The sequence below is a fragment of the Sorex araneus genome, chromosome 2 (genome assembly GCF_027595985.1).
Source record: "Sorex araneus isolate mSorAra2 chromosome 2, mSorAra2.pri, whole genome shotgun sequence".
Lineage (NCBI taxonomy): Eukaryota > Metazoa > Chordata > Mammalia > Eulipotyphla > Soricidae > Sorex > Sorex araneus.
Genome location: NC_073303.1, coordinates 89,085,409 through 89,105,124, shown reverse-complemented (window position 1 = coordinate 89,105,124; position 19,716 = coordinate 89,085,409). Strand labels below are relative to the sequence as shown.

Sequence of the window (19,716 nt, the reverse complement as noted above, 5' to 3'; positions counted from 1 at the left end):
CTATCTCCTGTCCTTTAGCAAACTCAGTTCTGTAAGTTCTGTAGATGAACTATTTAGGGTATGTTATCAATGGGATTTTTTGTGATTACCTTACTATGTTTCTTTATACTCCATCTGTGGGAGAAATTAAGTATTTGTCCACCCCTTGAATCATTTCTGACTAGCTGATGAGTACTTTGATAAATGTACCACAGTTTACTGATCCAGTCATATGTTCTTATTTCCTCCTCTTAGCAAATATTCAAGTAGACTGTTGGATTTCGAACTCCTTCCAAGGGCATTTCATAATTAACACCATGAGTTTTACTAAATTCCACTCTATTAAAAACACCTAGCCTACAGGACCTACTAAGCACTGGGCAGCTCCACTGGAAAGCTTGGTTAAGGAATTCTGGCATCACTAGCTAGGGCTCAGCACCTTCTCTGTGACCAGTGCACAGCCACAGAAATGATAAACTACATGCGAGGGTTGCCTAATAGTCATATAGAGATCCAAGTGTTTACTCTTGATTATGTTTCCTTCTTCCCTTCCTTGCAAACATATTTCCTTAAAATATGAAATAAATTTGTATACTTTATGACTAACCTCAATGTTGTGCATGGTATAAAGCAGGCAACCATAGAAATTTGGAATTCCATTCTTTTCCCTTGTCCTCATATATTATGAAAATCTGCATAAGGTGGAAGGACTAACATTTATTCGAATACCAAATGCCAACGTGAGAGACCAAGAGGGTATTGTCAGGATTAAGTTAGGTTAAGTTTTGCTCCTTAGTAAGAATCATGAAGTAAAATAGATATGCTGCATGTATTGCGTAAGTACCACTGAACTGCACACTCAGTGATATAGTGAACATATACTGAACAGTTATAGACACACATGTTCAAAACTCCATGTATTTGTTATTGGCAATGTGACTGTGCAAACCATTTAATATCTTACACCAATTTCTTCAATGGTTAAAAAAATGAAAACACCTTCACCCTTTCGGACTTAATATACTGAAATTATGTACATATCAATATATATTATGATACAGAAATTCTTTATTTGCTAATTAAGATCTAAAAGACATATGCAAATCAAAAATTTCAACAAGTCTGGAAAACTAGATTTGATGATATTAACAGTTTGTTTAAGGCTACAAAGACATAAAATTTTTTTGATACAAATATTTGGGTATTAAATTGTTCTACTTACATTGGAATTAAATATTTAGTCAGTTAATTCTAATTTTATTCCAGTCAAAGAGGCATATTCATCTTAATGATAAAAAGGCTTTGGTAGATTAAATATAACAAAATCTATGCATGTTTCAAAGTAAATGTGCCTTCTCCTGCAATAAAATTCAATGACTCAAAAGAGTCAGCAGTAGATTGTCAACAAGAACATGGTTAAATTAGTGATCTGTAGGACTTACAGTATTCTTATTTACTAAGTTTAGTCAGAATTTCGATCTCAATTTTATCACAAATTTTCTTTGAATGGCCTCTTTCAAGGGGATATTTATACACTATTAAATTGTTTATAAAGGGAAAATAACAAAGACTAAAATTCCTCAAGGCACCTCAATTTTACTATAAGAAGAATGGATATAGTAAGTGCTTTGGAAATTATTCAACAACCATCCATATACACAGTGTTTTCCATTTTATTTAAAAGAAACCTGAAACACCAAAGTAAAACACAAGAATCCAAGTCATAATACATTAGGGACTGAGAATATGAAGACAGGCTATACATGCTTTACTTAAAGTGACACTCTTGTTATTAAATCCTCTACTGCCATAAATTATCTCCTGTGGCTGCAAATCCTCCCTGTCAAGATGATGACAACAGTATTGGTTATATTCAAGTAGCACTGTAGCACTGTTGTCCCATTGTTCATCGATTTGTTTGAGTGGGCACCAGTAACATCTCCATTGTGAGACTTGTTGCTACTGTTTTTGGCATATTGAATACGCCACGGGTAGCTTGTCAGGCTCTGCCATGCGGGTGGGATACTCTCAATAGCTTGCTGGGCTCTCCAAGAGGAGCAAAGGAATAGAACCCGGGTCGGCCACATGCAAGGCAAATACCCTACCCACTGTGCTATCGCTCCAGTTTATATTCAAGTGTGTTGGTATCAAATTCTCAGAAAACTTAGTGCCTGGTAAGAATAATGATTACTTCCCAGACTTGATGAGGTTCAGAGTGGATCATTGTGATGAGGTGAGATGACTTACTGGAGCTCCTGGAGGCCCAGGTGGGCCCTGGTGACCCCGTGGTCCAGGAGTACCCTGTAACAAGAAAAACATTCATTAGTCACACGTTGCCTCTGCATATGGCTGGCCATAATCTTTTCTGTTGGCCCATTGTTTACTACCATAAACGAAGGTAGTAAACAACCCATAATTGCCTACATGAACTAGAAGTACAGCAAGTGCATTTTAATTCCTGGCAGACCTACTAGACATCTCTAAAAGACTCCATCTGCATTCGAAAGCCAACTCCATGGCACAATCTGTCTCTACTAAATTGAACACCCACTAGTGAGGGATCCATGTTCCCCTTACCTGCTCTCCCTTCAGGCCCTCTCTCTGCACCTATGGAACGAACCAGAAGTTAGGAAAATTGATTCTATTTTCTCAATAATGATCAATCTCCCTGTTGGCTCCATTAGGCATATTCACAAGGCATGCTTTAATTCATTGACCTGTCTGATTTGATCAATTTTACTATGAAAAGTCTTAAAATCAATGTGTGTCACGAAAATTATTACATTTTATTCTTAGAATCAAGAACTTTTCCACCAGTCCAGCTTCACACTCTGAATCCATGATTACCATTTTTGATGTCTTTACTACATACCACAGAGCCTGGAATACCAGGAGGTCCCGGAGGCCCCACAGCACCCTGCATGGAACAATAAAAAATTCAACAAAATGCTTATTTTCTGATGCTCATTTTGTTCAGAGCTCACATTAATTCAAGCCCCAAAACTATCTTCTTCCTTGTACCCTACAAAACATGATATTGTCATGTCACGCCACTTCTTACTTCCTTGCTAACTATAGTATTCAACTTCCTCAGTTTCTTTTGCTTGTCTTCATTTGGGGGACAATCAGGCATTGCTTAGGGCTTACTCCTGCTCTGGAGATCTCAGGCTTTAGGACCCATATGGGGCATCCAGAATCAAATCCAAATCAGCAGAATGCAAGGCAAACATCCTACCCTCCCGCTGTACTATCACTCCAGCCTGATATATATAGTCTTCAGTCTTCTGTGTCCAATGCATATCTTCATATAAAGATGGTGTACATCTTGAGTGTAGGCACATTGAATTTTTTTTTGCACATTCATCCCAATATCTAGACCTGGTTGCTCCTTTTCTTAGCCATTTGGTACTTAAGAAAAAAATGTGCCTTTGGTCTGCTTTTCTATGAGCACCTACTTGTTGTACTAGACACTGCAGTAAGCACAGCAAGAGAAGGATCAAGAGAAGAAGTCGTATGGCATATCTCCCATGTGCCAAGTCCAAGGTTCAGAACATAGCCCGTACTCAATAAATAATTACAAATTAATAGCACAAGTGGCATAAAAATCTACATCCATTTCTAGCAAATAATTATAAAAAATAGTATGTCTCTAACTTTATTATCTCTAGGTCACCTGACCAATGATGCAGTGGTGGGGCAAAATTATCCAGTGTGTGAGCTTAGGTCTTGAATCTATGTGTCTACTATAGAAATATAAAGTTTGTTAGTACCCTAACACTACAGTAACTAGAACACACAAATCCAATATACTTGATTTGGGTCATTTACCCAAATGACTCTTCAATTACCATAGAGGTTGGTTCATGGAGAAAAAGAAATATTTTTTAAAAATTACTGCATAGTAATTTGGTAAAGAGCAAATAAGCTGTGAAATTAAAGCATCTTCAACTCAAAGATTAAAAAATGGATTAATGAGTATATCCATCACACTTCACTGCATATAAAATTTCAGTATATGGACAGGAAACACTTTCTCTTATATAATTACAATTTTCCCCTGAACTCTGATTAAGAACTGAAATCACCAATGTTTCCATAACAACATGTGTTTTACTAGAATCTCAATTAACAAAATTTGGTTTCTGTATGCTTTATTCTGTAGAGAGGTTTTGGCTTCACAGAAAAATTAAGTGGAAGCTATAGAATTAACATTCTTATACATAAATTCTAAAATGTCAAATTTCCATGACATACTGGTTGTTTGGTTTTTTTTTTTGCTTTTTTGGGTCACACCTGGCAATGCACAGGGGTTACTCCTGGCTTTTCACTCAGGAATTATTCCTGGCAGTGCTCAGGGGACCATATGAAATGCTGGGATTCGAACCCAGGTTGGCCACATGCAAGGCAGATGCCCTATCCACTGTGCTATCGCTCCAGCACCCAAAAAGGACCGCCTGCTTCCCTGACCGGGAATAGAACCAGGGCTGCGGTGGTGAGAGTGCCTAATCCTAACCACTAGACCACCAGGGACTGTTTTGAATCTCATATACATTATATTGTATTCTTGGCAAAATGTGTTCATTTCATGTTTTCTTTCTATACCTCACCAAGACGACTTAAGTACACATACATGTTCTCACATACAGAACCACAAATACCACATATAGAACCACAAATACTCACACATTTAATTTTTAAACAAGTATAACCACTCCAAATGTTTCCATGGCAGCTATATATGATAATATCTATGCATTTGTGTACTCCATGTCTCAGATATCTCTTCTCCATTTCCTCATGGGCATTCTTGAATTTCTCATGAAGAATTTTCCCCTTTAACTTTCACAGATCTTATTAATATCCTGGGGAACATAGAGCTTTTAAAAGATGATGATCTATGCTAATTAATTTATATGGTCGTAAAATTATATATGTGCAACTTTTTTGTTGTTTCAAAAATGTCTCTCTTCTTTATACTGTCTTACTGTCACGTTCATATTTGTGTTAATGAATGGGTAGTAAAATATTCATCTTCCAATTTTTCCTGTAGTATTTATCATTACATTATTATACCACAGAAGTGGCTTTCTCAGTAATAATTCTTAAATTAAGTAATTCATGCTAAGTTCATGTATTTGTTAATAGTATAAGATATGAGCTCAAATGCCCTAGCATGCTGTCATTATTAAGGAAAATAAATATCCTATAATTCATCCATAAAAATTATACGTACATAGGTGCTATTGGAGCCTTACTATCTGCAGGCCTTGTTCTTAACATATATCAAGTATTTTCTTCTATGATATTATCTTTAGATGTAAGAAAAGTTGAGGGAAGACATTGAATATCTTGTTCAAGTTAAAGAAAAATCACTACATAATAGAAGTGACAGTATGTCCCTGTATCATGCTTTTTTCACTAAGTGAGTGATGCATTTTTGCGATGCTCACAATATTAGCCACTGTGTCATATCCTTCAGGATGCTTTGCAGTGGCCTCATCTCCCAATAATCACATGCCAGAACACCATTCTGTCCCCTTCCTGAGCCTTGACTCTGATTTGTTCAGGTGAGTAGCACAGGTGTCTTCTTAACGCTCCCCCAGAGCCTCCTCTCCCCACTGGGTCTACTTTACCTTCTCTCCTTGTGGTCCAGTAGCACCAGGAGGACCAGGTCTTCCCTGGAGGAAAGAAGGAAAGTGGTCTGTCAAAATAGTACTTGGAAAAGGAAAAAAGGTAAGAGCAATGCAGATCCAAAGCTGAAGTTTGACATTTCCTCAGAATATGTAGGTTTCTATAAACCGAAATTCCTAGAAAGTAATTCCTTATTACTAGAAAGTTCCTCAACTAACCTGATTACCATCTCTATTTCTGACCCTTTTGAACTTAAGTCTGAATTAATACAAAACAGGAGAACACTTCCAAGTGATCAAAGGAGCAAAAATTTCCTAGGGAGTATTGAGACACAAAGGGAGAATATGAGTTAAAGGCAGAGAAGCAAGGGACCACATCTCTTCTGGGCCCCAAATCATACAAGGTCAAGATTGCTGCTATCCCACCAGAGACTGGCATACAAAAAGAACAAGACCAACCAATGCTGACTCTTCTTCATTGTTGGTGAGAATGCCAACTGACCCAGTCTTTTTGGAAAACAATATGGGAATTCCTCAAAAAGCTAGAAATTGAGTTTCCATGTGACCCTGTAATACCACTTCTGGGAATATACCTGAGGGGTCCAAAAATGCACTGCAGAAATACCATTTGCACTTCTATTTTTGTTACATCACTATCAAAATAGCCAGAATCTGGAAACAACCTGAGTGCCCAAGAATAGATGACTAGTTAAAGAAATATGGTACAACTACACAATGGAATACTATGGAGCTGTTGGGAAAAACGAAGTTATAAACTTTGTTTATAAATAGACGGACACAGAGAATATCATGGTGAGTAAAATGAGTCAGAAGAAGAAGGATAAACATAGAATTATTGCAATCATTTGCGGGATATAAAAAAAAGAATATGAGACCAATACCCAAGGACACTTGAAACAAACCGCCTAGAGGAGGATTGGTCCATGGTTGGAAGCCTCTCAAATGCTGAGGGAGAAGGTAGTTGAGATAGAGAAGAGACCATCATGACTCAGATGGCTGGAAATGATCACTCTGGATAAGTACTGTGTGCTGAAAACAGGTAAAGGAACAAACATTATAACGTCTCAGTACTTGTATTGCAAACCATAGTGCCCAAAAGGAGAGACAGAGACAGAGACAGAGACAGAGAAAAAGAAGGAAAGTGTCTGCCATAGAAAAGGTTGACGGGAAGGTTATGGGATCGAAACTGGGGATAATGCTCATGGGAAATGTACACTTGTGGAGCAATGGCTTTTGGAACACTATGAAACCCGACCATGATCACCTTTATAACTCTTTATCTCATGGCAACTCAAAAATTAAAATGGATATTTTTTAAAGTCTGAAAAAAATGAGATTGGTGCTGCCACCTAGAACCCTGAAGGCAACTGAAGTCTTGTCAAGTCTCTTGGGCTAAAGGAAGATTAGCATGGCTTACTCTCAATCCTAGAATCTGCATCCGAATCAATTAGTGCCCTCAAGAATGCAAGGTCACAAAGCACAGTTGTAGAAGCTCAGGACCCTCCTCTTCAATGGTCCCCCATGGAAGAAGCCTTCCATGAGCAATCTCCTGTTGAGATGATGCAGTTTAAGGTCCAAGTGAGGATATCTCAGAAGCTACCAATCCATAATGCCCACCCAACCATGTATCGCTTCATAGGAAAGAGAAAAAATATCCAGAAGTTAGCTAGACCCTCAATGTCAGTCCCCCAAATAGTATGATTTTTGTAAGAATTTATCCTAAGGCATAATTAGATCAGAAAATGTATAAAGAAGACTCTCACTTCCTTTCAATCACACAGAAGAATCTTTGAAGTTGTGGGTGTTCTATGATCACAGAAAACACCCCATGATGTCCGCTGCTTCTAAAAGGTCCCTCTAATTCCCTGGAACCTGTCCTGCTGCTTTCACATCTGGACTATTTCATGTAACTTCTGCTTGCTTGTGGGGAGCAGACAGATCTTCACCATCACCAAGTCTGTGTTGCGGATGCTAAGGACCAGAATTTGGCACAGGGGTGGCTCACAGTAAATATTTTAAATAAAAAATCGATAAATTATTGCACATTCATAGCAAAGACTACAAATAATCATTTTGACTCCTACCCTTAGCAAATATTTAACAAGATATCTACATGCTTATGATTGTAGTATTAGAGGAATGAAGAGGGGATGTGTGAAAGTATAGCTCCAATCTCTGATATTATGATAAGTATAAATCAAGATATAATTTGGGATCAATATGGTCACATGCATTATAAACACTATACTTAATGCAATTAAATTTATAAATTAGTTCATATTGATGTAAATATATTAATGGACTTCTATGCTGTCATATAAAAATTCCTAATTTTCTTCCATTTAGATACATTATATAGGATTTACTTTTTTTTTACATTGCATATCTAAATACATTAATGAGTGGGCTGGAGAGAGATCAATGGACTAAGAGCATGTTTTGTATGGAGGAGGACCAAGTTAGATCTTCAACACCATAAGGTACCTTAAGCACTGCCAGGAGGGACCTACCGCTGAGCGTATGGGGTGTGGGGGGGACCTGTTGAGGGAGAAGGGATGATAAAAAGTGGTAAAGCATTCTGCATGAAACCCTGTGTGTAATAATACTATAAACCACAGTAAAAAAGCACTTTTTAAAAAGTGCCTCTGTTTTTCTTCCTCTTGGATATTAGTCTCATTATGTGTGTGTGTGTGTGTATGTGTGTGTGTCCCACAAATGAATGCAGCTTGTCATGAGAGTGTGTGTGGGGTAAAGAGCAGTTGGGATAGAGAAGAGATCAGAATGACAAATAATAGTTGAAAATGATGATTTTGAATAGGAACTGAGTGTTGAATGTAGGTAAAGGGTTATACCTTATAACCTTTCATTATCTATATTGCCAACCATAAGCCCAAAAGAAGAGAGAGACCGAGAGACAGAGAGACAGGGGAAGAAAAGCCCCTGCCACAGTGGCAGACCAGTGTCAGAAGACAGGGGGGAAACTGGGACCATTGGTAGTGGGAAAAGTACCCCAGAGAAGTGATGGGTGTTGGAACATTGCATGACTGAAATCCAATCATCAACAACTTTGTAAATGTGTTTATCACTGATCACTGTCACTGTATCATCACTGTCATCCCATTGTTTATTGATGTAATCGAGCAGGAGCCAGTAACATCTCTATTCGTCCCAGCCCTGAGATTTCAGGAGTCTCTCCTTACTCGTCTTTCCCAATGATTGGAGGCTTCTTTCAGGGTCAGGGAATGAGACCTGTTATTGTTACTGTTTAAGCCTATCGAATACACCACGGGGAGCTTGCCAGGCTCTTCCATGAAGGCAGGATACTCTCTGTAGCTTGCTGGGCTCTCCAAGAGGCACGTATATTTATTTCCCTCTATGATGATGTGTCGCCCTCCGCAGGCTCCTCTGGGAACAGCACAGGCTGCTGATGTCCTTGTACCGAAGCCTGGGATGGTCACTGCACGGGGCAGGCCTCCAAGTAGTCACTCGGAAGGGGCACCTCTGGGTTGACAGTCACTCTGGACGGTAGGAACAAACATCCTGGCGCTTACGAGGTTTGAAGTTTCTTAAGCCTGGGAGTAACACTGTCTTACACGGTCCTGTTTATTCTTTCTTTTCTTCCTTCCTTCCTTCCTTCTTTCCTTCCTTCCTTCCTTCCTTCCTTCCTTCCTTCCTTCCTTCCTTCCTTCCTTCCTTCCTTCCTTCCTTCCTTCCTTCCTTTCTTTTTTTCTCTCCCTTCCTTCCTTCCTTCCTTCCTTCCTTCCTTCCTTCCTTCCTTCCTTCCTTCCTTCCTTCCTTCCTTCCTTCCTTCCTTCCTTTCTTTCTTTCTTTTTTTTTGCTTTTTCACTCACACCCTGCAATGCTTAGCGTTAACTCCTGGCTCTGCACTCAGGAATAACTCCTGGCAGTGCTCGGGGGACTATATGGGATGCTGGGAATTGAACCCAGGTTGGCCGCGTACAAGGCAAACGCCCTACCTGCTGTACTATCCCTCCAGCCCCAAGGTCCTGTTTCTTCCTTAAGTGTGGATTCTCCTGAACCCTGGCTTGTCTGTGCAAGCACAGCACCTGTGGGCCATGTGTGAGACCCTCGGCCCTGCGCCTCTGTGTTCATGGTCTTTCATGTTCACAGAGGCTAGCACCGTTTGTGTGCACCTAAAAATGGTGTCAAGTCATCTTCATGCATTCTAAAAGTCACACATTAAGGGTCTCTCCCGACAGCTTCCCTGAGCTTACTTAAAAAAATGCCCATCTAGAGGGGGTGGTGTGGCTAGGGGGTAAAAGAGCTGAGGATTAAATACTTGAAATAAACAAATTCAGAGGTTTGCTTACATGGGAAACAGAATATTTTAGTCACAATTTTTTGATATTGTTATTAAAATTGCAGTTTAGTAACACTAATATAAAAATCGTATGGGCCTTCTGAAATGTTGGCCCTTCTTACTGTTATGATTTGAGTAGGTGCCGGCAGAGATTATTACCTGATATTTAATAAAATATATTTTTAAAGAGTGCCTCTAATAATAGAGGAAGATGGGTGGGCGGGATGCAAATGTGGGAGTCGGGCATTTATGTAGGGAAGTGGACCCTGATGAATAAATAGATGTTAAAACAGTGTATGTCTGAAATATAATCATAAATAACTTTTCAATTTCAAAATGATTAAAATAAATAAATAAATAAAACATGAGGTTCTTGAAAATCAAGTTACTTACTGAATAACACATTCATGTGCTCTCAAACTTAAGTGTAGGATAGAGAGACACACCAAAGACCCTTGTTGGCAGAATGTCCTGACCCCATGCCAGGCTGCCTTCACAGAGGCACCTTGAGTTTTCCTCCCCGCCCCCAGCAGCACCCTGGCCGCTGAAAACCTCCAGAACCCAATTGCTGCCATGCTCATAGGCACCCTCCACATGCTCGGATGAGCCTCATCCAAGAGGGAACTAGAAGACAAACCCAAGAATGCGGGAACCCGTGATTGAAATCTCTAAGTCTGTTAGGATTAGGAGTGGACTTCCTCCCCCCAACTCCCCAGTTTTCCAGTAGCTTGGCAGTCACACACAAAAACTTCCCCCAAGAGCCATGTAATCTCGTCAACAGCCAAGATCCAGAGACTATAAACTAAAACTCCTAGAAGAGAGTGACCTCTTCTGCTCTAGCCCACTTACATACCAAGAGTATCACACATTTGCTTGGTTTTAACATACTTGCTTGTATTCTCTTATATATGGGCCTAAATGGCTCCAGAATGAAATACAACAACCTTCACACACTTCTCTCTTATTGTGGTGAGAGGGTGCTCAGTGGTGGGACTGGTGCTGAATATATCTGTAATGAACTATTGTGAAATACTTTGTGAAAATAAAATGTATAAGAATTGCAAAAATAAAAGACCCTTGTTAGATTCCCAGCACCTCATATAGTCCCCAGAGCATTGCCAGAAGTAAGCCCTGAGCACAGAGCCAGAATTAAGCCTGGAGCTGGGTGTGGCCCCAAACAAATAAAAATGAATACAATAAAATTAATTTTAAGTGCATAAAATGTTTCTCCTTTTGTCAACTAGATATCTCACTGTGTCTAAGAGACAAACAAAACACTAAATTACTAATTTCTTACTTGTTCATCTAAAGATATTGCACGTTATTTCTATAAAATTCTATACTTTATTTATTAAGCATTTTATAATTTCTCTTATAGACAACCAATATCAGTCAATTAAGAGTTGCTGGGGCTGGGGCCGGAGCAATAGCACAGTGGGTAGGGCGTTTGCCTTGCATGTGGCCGACCCGGGTTCGATCCCCAGCATCCCATATGGTCCCCCAAGCACTGCCAGGAGTAATTCCTGAGTGCAAAGCCAGGAGTAACCCCTGAGCATCGCTGGGTGTGACCCAAAAAGCAAAAAAAAAAAAAAGTTGCTGGGGCTGGAGAGATAGCACAGCGGGTAGGGCATTTCCTTGCACACAGCTGACTCGGGTTCGATTCCCAGCATCCCATATGGTCCCCTGAGCACCGCCAGGAGTAATTCCTGAGTACAGAGCAGGAATAACCCCTGTTCATCGCCAGGTGTGACCCCCCAAAAAAAAGAGTTTCTTCACTAATTTCTATGGCTTCATATTATTTATTTGTATTCTACACCTGATTTATTCAACTTGTTCCTTATAGATAAGCATGTGAATTGGTTCTAATCTTTTACTCTTGCACACAAATGTGGCATAAATATATCACATTGAATACCATGCTTTGGTTTCTGTGACTTATACATTAATTGGCACTAACAAATCAATAGGTTAAAAGGATATAAAGTAGTGTTTGGGGGAACTGAAAAGATAGTATAGTTTGCAAGCAGCAAACCTGGGTTGATTTCTTGCAATACATGTGGTCCCCCCAACCCTGCAGGAACTGATTCATGAGCACAGACCAAGAATAAGTACTGAACCCAGTCAGATATCCCAATTAAATAAGTGGTGTATCTGGTCTCTGTTCTCTCTATTAGAAGCTAGACTCTAAAAGAGCTTTGTGTCAGCTCCCCAAGCATTTTTGTCCTCCAACGAAACCTGATTCCATCATCAGCCTACCTGCTCTCCCATCTGCCCAGGCTTCCCAGGAAATCCATCCAGGCCTCGCTCCCCCTGGGAAAAAAAAAGAAAAGAAAGAATAAGAAATAAAAAATAATAATAATACTAGGAAAGTGATCACCAGACAGCAGCAGACTAAGCATCCTCATGGTAACCATTTTTCAAATGAAACAAAAGCCATTTCTACCTGACTGTGTTTTTTTTTTTTTTTTTTTTTTTTATAATTTATTTATTTTTAATTAGAGAATCACCGTGAGGGTACAGTTACAGATTTATACACTTTTGTGCTTATACTTCCCTCATACAAAGTTCGGGAACCCATCCCTTCACCAGTGCCCATTCTCCACCACCCGTAAACCCGGCGTCCCTCCCACCCTCCCCACTCCCATCTCCCCCCCACCCCACCCTGCCACTGTGGCAGGGCATTCCCTTCTGTTCTCTCTCTCTAATTAGCTGTTGTGGTTTGCAATAAAGGTGTTGAGCGGCCGCTGTGTTCAGTCTCTAGCCCTCATTCAGCCCGCAACTCCTTTCCCCCACATGGCCTTCAACTACAATGTAGTTGGTGATCGCTTCCCTGAGTTGCCCTTTCCCCGGAACGTGAGGCCAGCCGAGAAGCCATGGGGTCAACCTCCTGGTACTTATTTCTACGGTTCTTGGGTATTAGTCTCCCACTCTAATATTCTATATACCATAGATGAGTGCAGTCTTTCTATGTCTGTCTCTCTCTTTCTGACTCATTTCACTCAGCATGAAACTTTTCATGCCCATCCACTTAACTACAAAATTCTTGACTTCCTTTTTTCTAACAGCTGCATAGTATTCCATTGTATAGATGTACCAAAGTTTCCTCAACCAGTCATCCGTTTTGGGGCATTCGGGTTTTTTCCAGATTCTGGCTATTGTAAACAGTGCTGCGATGAACATACATGTGCAGATGTTGTTTCGATTGTACTTTTTTGCCTCTCTGGGATATATTCCCAGCAGTGGTATTGCTGGGTCAAATGGGAGCTCAACCTCTAGTTTTCTGAGAATCGTCCATACTGTTTTCCAAAAGGGCTGAACTAGCCGGCATTCCCACCAGCAGTGTAGAAGGGTCCCTTTCTCCCCACATCCTCTCCAACAGCGGTTGCTTTTGTTCTTTTGGATGTGTGCCACTGACTGTGTTTTTGCTACATCCTCCACTGGTGCTTTCGGCTACAGGAAAGAAACACTCATAACATAACAGTTTAGAGTTCATATGTATTGGGGAGTAAAGAAATATTATTTAGTTCTCCTGGAAACCAAATGCCTAACTGTTTTGTATTTCCCAAATCAGTGGCCAAGGGAAGGTCATGTAGCCTCTCAGAATCACATATTCTCTAATTTTGTGTGAATTTGTGGGTATCTGGTAATGGATGTGCAAAGTTTGTAATTCACTCATACAACAAAATGTATGAATATCTACTATATTCCTGAGGCTTGGTATAGACCAACAAGGCAAGCCATTATCCAAAAGTTGATGACATCCAAGAACTGAATTTTATAAATGAGGAAATTAATTGACAACCTTAGGAATGTGTCTTATCTACAGTCACACTATAATCTAGATATGGTGCTAGGAATAAAATCAAGATCTCCTGCCCTCCTGTTTCAGGTCTTTTTTTGTAAACAAGTCTACTATCAGTGTAGAAGGTGGCAGTTCCATGGGGCTCAGTGAATGGAAATGTGTTAACCGGTCATGATGTTGCCGATTCTACCAGATACCTTAACAGGTGAGTGCATGCTTTGTGTGCGGAAGGCCCAGATTCTATCCACAATAAATTGTTCTCTTGGTTGACAGAGGGAAAAAATGAAATGCTGAGGAGTGGCATTACTCAGTGTCAGCCAAAAAGTCTTCAAGGAGTCAAATATCTCCCCCAAAGCTAGGTTAACAGAATCCACTGGCTCATGACTATGTTCTCTCTCTCTGTTTCTGTCTGTCTCTGTCTCTGTCTATCTCTCTCACTATTTCTTGCTCACTTTATCCCCCCACCCCACAAGCACGTATTACCCTATTGGCCATCACTGTTTTACCTAAGTGTTTGTAGTTATTAATTCAGCCTATCATAATCATTATAGAACATTATACAGTAGGTAAAATACTCTCAGTATGGATGAGATTTTGGACTTAGAATATATGTTATCTATCAAAGGCTACTATAATCGTAGATCTTCCAAGCTGGCTAAAGATTCCATGTGCAGGATTTCCTCTATGCTACATTGATACTACTTGGTATAGTGATGAGGCTAATGGGGCACTGGTTGAACTTCCTGTTGTGAAGCTCACAAAGGTGGGGACATCCTCCCTGGACTTCCATAAAGCAACAAATTTAGGGGGAACAGTTGTGGGAAAACATGGAGAGACAGCCATGGGGAGCACTGGTTGCCCTACATAGCTATCTGCATTCTAGTCCAGGCACACATGTGGGAAAACACAAGAATGGACAGCTGTTCCTAGAATTGCTTTACTTACAATGGGCCACCTTATATTAATAAAGATATTACCTCAAACCCCATTTCCTCATCCTTACAATAAGATAAGCTCTACAGGATTCTCTATAATCCCCTCCAGATATGACAATTTGTGGTATTTAGAGGTGTGCTTCTTGACTGAAAATGTGTTTTAGCAGTAGGGCTGAACTTACAGTCCCCAGTTCATACAGTGTTCTGCTGTTTTTTAGAGTTTCTTATTGCTGTATCCAATCCTCATTGCTAAAATTCACCCTCTAAAACTAAAACTACACTATCTATATCCAAAAACATCAAAATAAAAGTAACCCATCTTGTCAATCCTTCCTTAATCTTAATTCTGCCTTGGGTCCTACATAATCTATCACTATTTCTCATTCAACCCCTAGTGCCAAAACATCATGCTAAGAGATGAACACTGACCACAGACTTTATTTATACCAGGTACTACCTTAGGAATAGAAGATCCAGGGATAAGATGAGTGTATTGTACTTAAGGAACCAGAGGTTTACTTGCTTGTGCAGGGGTGAAAGAAACAAATTAAACACAAGTGACGGATACATCATAGACAAAATAAGGGCCCCAGGGCACACAAAAGTGAAGGCTCTGGGACCTTCCTGGGGAAGACTCTGGAAGACTTCTGAGGAAGCGATACTTGAGCAGATAAAGTAGTTCATGAAGTTTTTTTTCTTCTTTGGGTCACATCCAGTGATGCTCAGGGTTTACTCCTGACTCTGCACTCAGGAATTACTCCTGGCAGTTCTGGGGAACCATGTAGGATGCTGGGTATCAAACCTGGGTCAGCCACATGCAAGGCTAACAGCCTACCCGCTGTACTTTCGCTCCAGCTCTCATGAAAACTTTTATGGCTGTGTGTGTGGGTGAATCATAAGTGACTGAAGTAATTAAAGGATAAAGAAACAAGGGATAGATTAATTTAACTTTTTATGTGTTCTTGGTTAGGTTTTAGACTTCTGAAGTGCAGAAGTTATACACACACACACACACACACACACACACACACACACACACACACACATATATATATACATATATATTCTTTTTGGGTCATACCTGGTGATGCACAGGGTTTACTCCTTGGCTCATGAACTCAGGAATTACTCCTGGCAGTGCTCAGGGGACCATATGGGATGCTGGGAATTGAACTCAGTGTACAAGGTAAATGCCGTACCCGCTGTGCTATCGCTCCAGCCCCAGAAGCTATTTTTATAACTTTGGATTCTTTACAACATATTAAAAAATAATAACACAACCTTAACATATCCCCTGAACCTCATTGGTTTGTCTTAACATTCATCCTGTTTCAATCAAAATGAAAAGTTGTGTGAGGCTGAATCCCGGCCTCAGTGGGTTTCCATGAGGTCACCCCTGCAGCTGCTCAGATGTCCCTTCCTGCAGTCCTGGCCTAGCTCCAGAAGGGGCAACACCTCTGCTTAGGGAGCACCTTCCACAAGATATATGGGTTTTCCCCTGAGCCACTATATTAGCATAGCACATCTGGAGACCAAAGTCCTAAAATACTGGGGGGCCTGTATCCTCTGCCAATACAGTCATTTCTGTCTTTAATGATTTGCCTATGTTTATACACTCTTCTTGATTTACTTTCTCACACTTTTGATTCACTAGCTACCCATAAATAGATATTGGTCTTAGGATATAATTTTATGAAAAACTCACTAATTTATTTAGCAAACACTCAAGTAAGCCTCCAGTCTTCAGCTGTTACTGTGTCCTACACAGAGTGATGAACAGAGTGGACTTTGGGGATCTCTACCTTACAGGTTGACCTCTTGGTTCCATGAAGGCAGAGCCTGACCTCAATCTTGACTGAACTGGCCTCGATGGTTATGGGAACTGAGCTCAGTAGACTTTAAGTAGCTGGCTGAGAGATACATGAGATATACATCCCTTGAGGTCTACTCTAAACCCAAAGCCAGCGGCAAGTGCTCTCAGTCAATGACCATATATTTAGCTTTTGGCAATAATCAAGCAGAGTTCACCACACATTTTGGACCTTAAGAATCACCTTCCTTTTGAATATCTGACAACTCAACTCTGAAACTGAGGCAGTTCTTCAAACCTTGGATTTTTCCCATGTCTTGGGAACAAAATCAGCCCGTACTCCTTCTCACTCTGGAGGAGTTACTGCACGTCAAATCATTTGCTCTTGATTGACCCTCAGTTATTCCAAATGCCACTTTCAACATCCCCAGAGAAGAGAGGAAAAGACAAGGAGCTACACAGAGGATACTGAACTAGTAAAATCAATGGAGCCGTCTTCAAACTCTCAACCAAGTAATACCAATCCTAATGATCACAAGGTTAGAAGTTAATGTTTGAACAAACAAGCAGAATCATGCTTTGGCATCTGGGTTAAGCTCCAAGATAGCCTCCTACCCTGCGTTATTTCTAGGAAGTTCTTCTTCATATTTCTACTGATATAATTTACTTGCCTGATTATTTAACTTTGGGGAAAGCAGATGAGTAAATCATCCTACATTTGAAAGAAATGAATATACTATAGGCTTTAAAATGTTCACTCATCAAAACATACTATTTCATAGTAGAAAACTGGATGCAAATGTAAATAATCAATAACAGGCGAATAGGAACATAATTCATCTAGTAAAACATTGCATGGCCATTTAAAAAAATGGCAGCATGAGAAAAAGATACTACATAAGAAAAACATAAGATGGAATCAAAATGTATAATATACAACATGTAACTATGTAAAAAGAAATCTTATATAGGTATATATGTCTTGCAGAAAATATCCCAAAATGTTCATAGTAGGTGTGAATCGGTATCTGACATTAAACAAGATGTGCCATTGCTTTCAAATATATTAAAGGATAAGAGAAAAACCAAACAAAATGACCTCGTTATAGGTAAATTCCAGATACATTTTTAAAAAACCTACTGCTAACGGTAGACTAGAACAGAGTCAGAAAAAAGTATTGGAAATATGATTTAGTAGAGTTGGGACAAGTCAAGTATTTATTGATTTGTTTGTTTGTTTGTTTATTTATTTATTTATTTTGTCTTACGTAAAAAAATAAATCAACTCAGTTAAAGATTCTTGAGAACTCAGCATCACTGTCTTCTGGGGAGGTGAACAGGGATGTGAGCTCACCTAGCTGAACCCTGAGCATTTAAGGCATTAGTGCACTTTGAGGGACCCCTGTTAGCATGGTTTGTCAGGATTGGCCATCCCTAGCACCCTCAAATATGCTGGCCACTGTCAAAATTTGCATTTAAGAGCCCAGTTTAGATTAGTTCTTGACATTTGCTGAATGAGGGTAAATTTAGAGATCCCAGCTGCAGTACAACACGGTTACCACTTGTCCTTTGTATTTGAGAGTCCGAGTAACAGAGAGACAGAGATCTTGGTTACTTGCCAAGCAAGATGTGAGCCTATGGTAGAAATAGCAGCTGTCTGGGTTCCAAGTTAGGGCTCTTTCAAATCCTTTCCTCAAAACCCCGAACTCTTTCTGTGAGAGCACTGCCAATACCAGCAGACTCTGAGCCCACAGACTTCCTAGTTCAGAACTTCTATTTAGGCGGGGGAACAAACAAATTGTCTGTACTAGCCCTTGTAACCCACACTTGCAAACACATACACAAATGCAATCATATTCAAAAGAATGAGGCACAAATACATTTGCATGCAGGTACATTCTTATATACACATACATGAGCTCTCATGTACACGTGCACATATGTGTGCTTATGTACATGTGCATGCGGATGCGCACACACACACACACACAAACACACACACACACACACACACAGAGCAGATTAGTTCCAGCCCCTTATTCTTTCCCCTGTGGAAAGTTGTTTGATAGATTGAACTGAAGGAGATTCTAAATACCTTTTCTCCTCGGGTTCCCTTTTCACCCAGCTCTCCTTGGAGACCCTAAAGAAGAAGGAAAGTTCAGTGAAACAGTGTAACAATGGAACAGCTTCCCAACCTTGTCTGATTGTGTGTTCTTACTGCTCTTGCAGCTCCCTGGGATATGGTGAATATCACATAATGGCTGCATTCAGTCCTCAGATCTGGGCATTTCCATGCGACCCCTGCATGGTAAAAAAACTGAGCTTTGAGGGCTGTTTCCCTGGCCTGGGTTAGCCTGGGTTATCCATGTCCCTCCTGCTCGAGTCTAGAACACAACTAAGCACTGTGCTGATCTGGTGGAGGGTGGAAGTTGGCAGTGCAGCTTCAGAGTCCAACCCCACTGCCACCTGGATCCTGCATCATGAAATTCAGGAAGTGTCCCCAACACTGAAGCTAGCATGCACGAACCACATCCTCTACTTTCCCTACAAAGAATGTCCTTTCTCTTTCCTCAGCACACAACACAGCCTTAAGAGTAGTACTCTGAACTGTGCAGAACAGGGGTTCCATGTATGGGCCTTGTCATAGAGCCTCAGTCCATGCCTGGTCAAAGGACCAGGTAAGAACCTTCACTTACAGGGGGTCCAATGTGTCCAGGAGGTCCAGGAAGTCCAGGTAATCCTTGGGATCCCTGCAGAAGAAAGGTGGCAAAGAAGAGGTTTGGGGAAACAAAGAGAAGGTGAGGGGTAGGGGTGTATCCAGCAGGTAATTGTTTAGGACTGAGACCTGATGCTTCTTGCCTGCTACATGCAGCCATGCTGTTTGAGGATGCTTTATCTGAAAGCTTTTTATTTCAAAGTTTCTCTATATCTGCTACCGCTCCTCTACATAAGACCTCATGTCACCTGCTGTCAGGAGGGGCTGTGACTCACAGCCATCATTCAATTTCAAGGTAGGCAGTTAGTGCAAAAACTGTTCACTCCCATGTGCCCTGTGCCCATAGCCCTCACTTGACCTACATGCACAGGTTCTGCTGTGACGGGACTGACTCCTGCAGTGCATCTGAAAGGGCAGTGCAGGCTAAACTAATCCCGGGGCAGAGCAAGTCAGGAGTCTCCTCTACTGCCTGGAAAATAACTGCTATTATTTTGAGGCAAAC

The 19,716-nt window shown here is 40.5% G+C and overlaps 1 protein-coding gene across 1 annotated transcript in view; it reads right to left on the bottom strand.

Moving 5' to 3' along the window:
• Window positions 1–19,716, bottom strand: part of COL22A1 (collagen type XXII alpha 1 chain) — a 259,447-nt gene that overhangs the window by 154,987 nt on the left and 84,744 nt on the right. The window contains exons 14-20 of the mRNA XM_004602595.2: window positions 19,195–19,248; window positions 18,594–18,638; window positions 12,208–12,261; window positions 5,613–5,657; window positions 2,852–2,896; window positions 2,557–2,586; window positions 2,227–2,280 (exon numbers count right to left, since the gene is read on the bottom strand). Coding sequence (XP_004602652.2) covers window positions 2,227–2,280; window positions 2,557–2,586; window positions 2,852–2,896; window positions 5,613–5,657; window positions 12,208–12,261; window positions 18,594–18,638; window positions 19,195–19,248 — 327 coding nt within the window. The remainder of the gene's footprint in view (window positions 1–2,226; window positions 2,281–2,556; window positions 2,587–2,851; window positions 2,897–5,612; window positions 5,658–12,207; window positions 12,262–18,593; window positions 18,639–19,194; window positions 19,249–19,716) is intronic.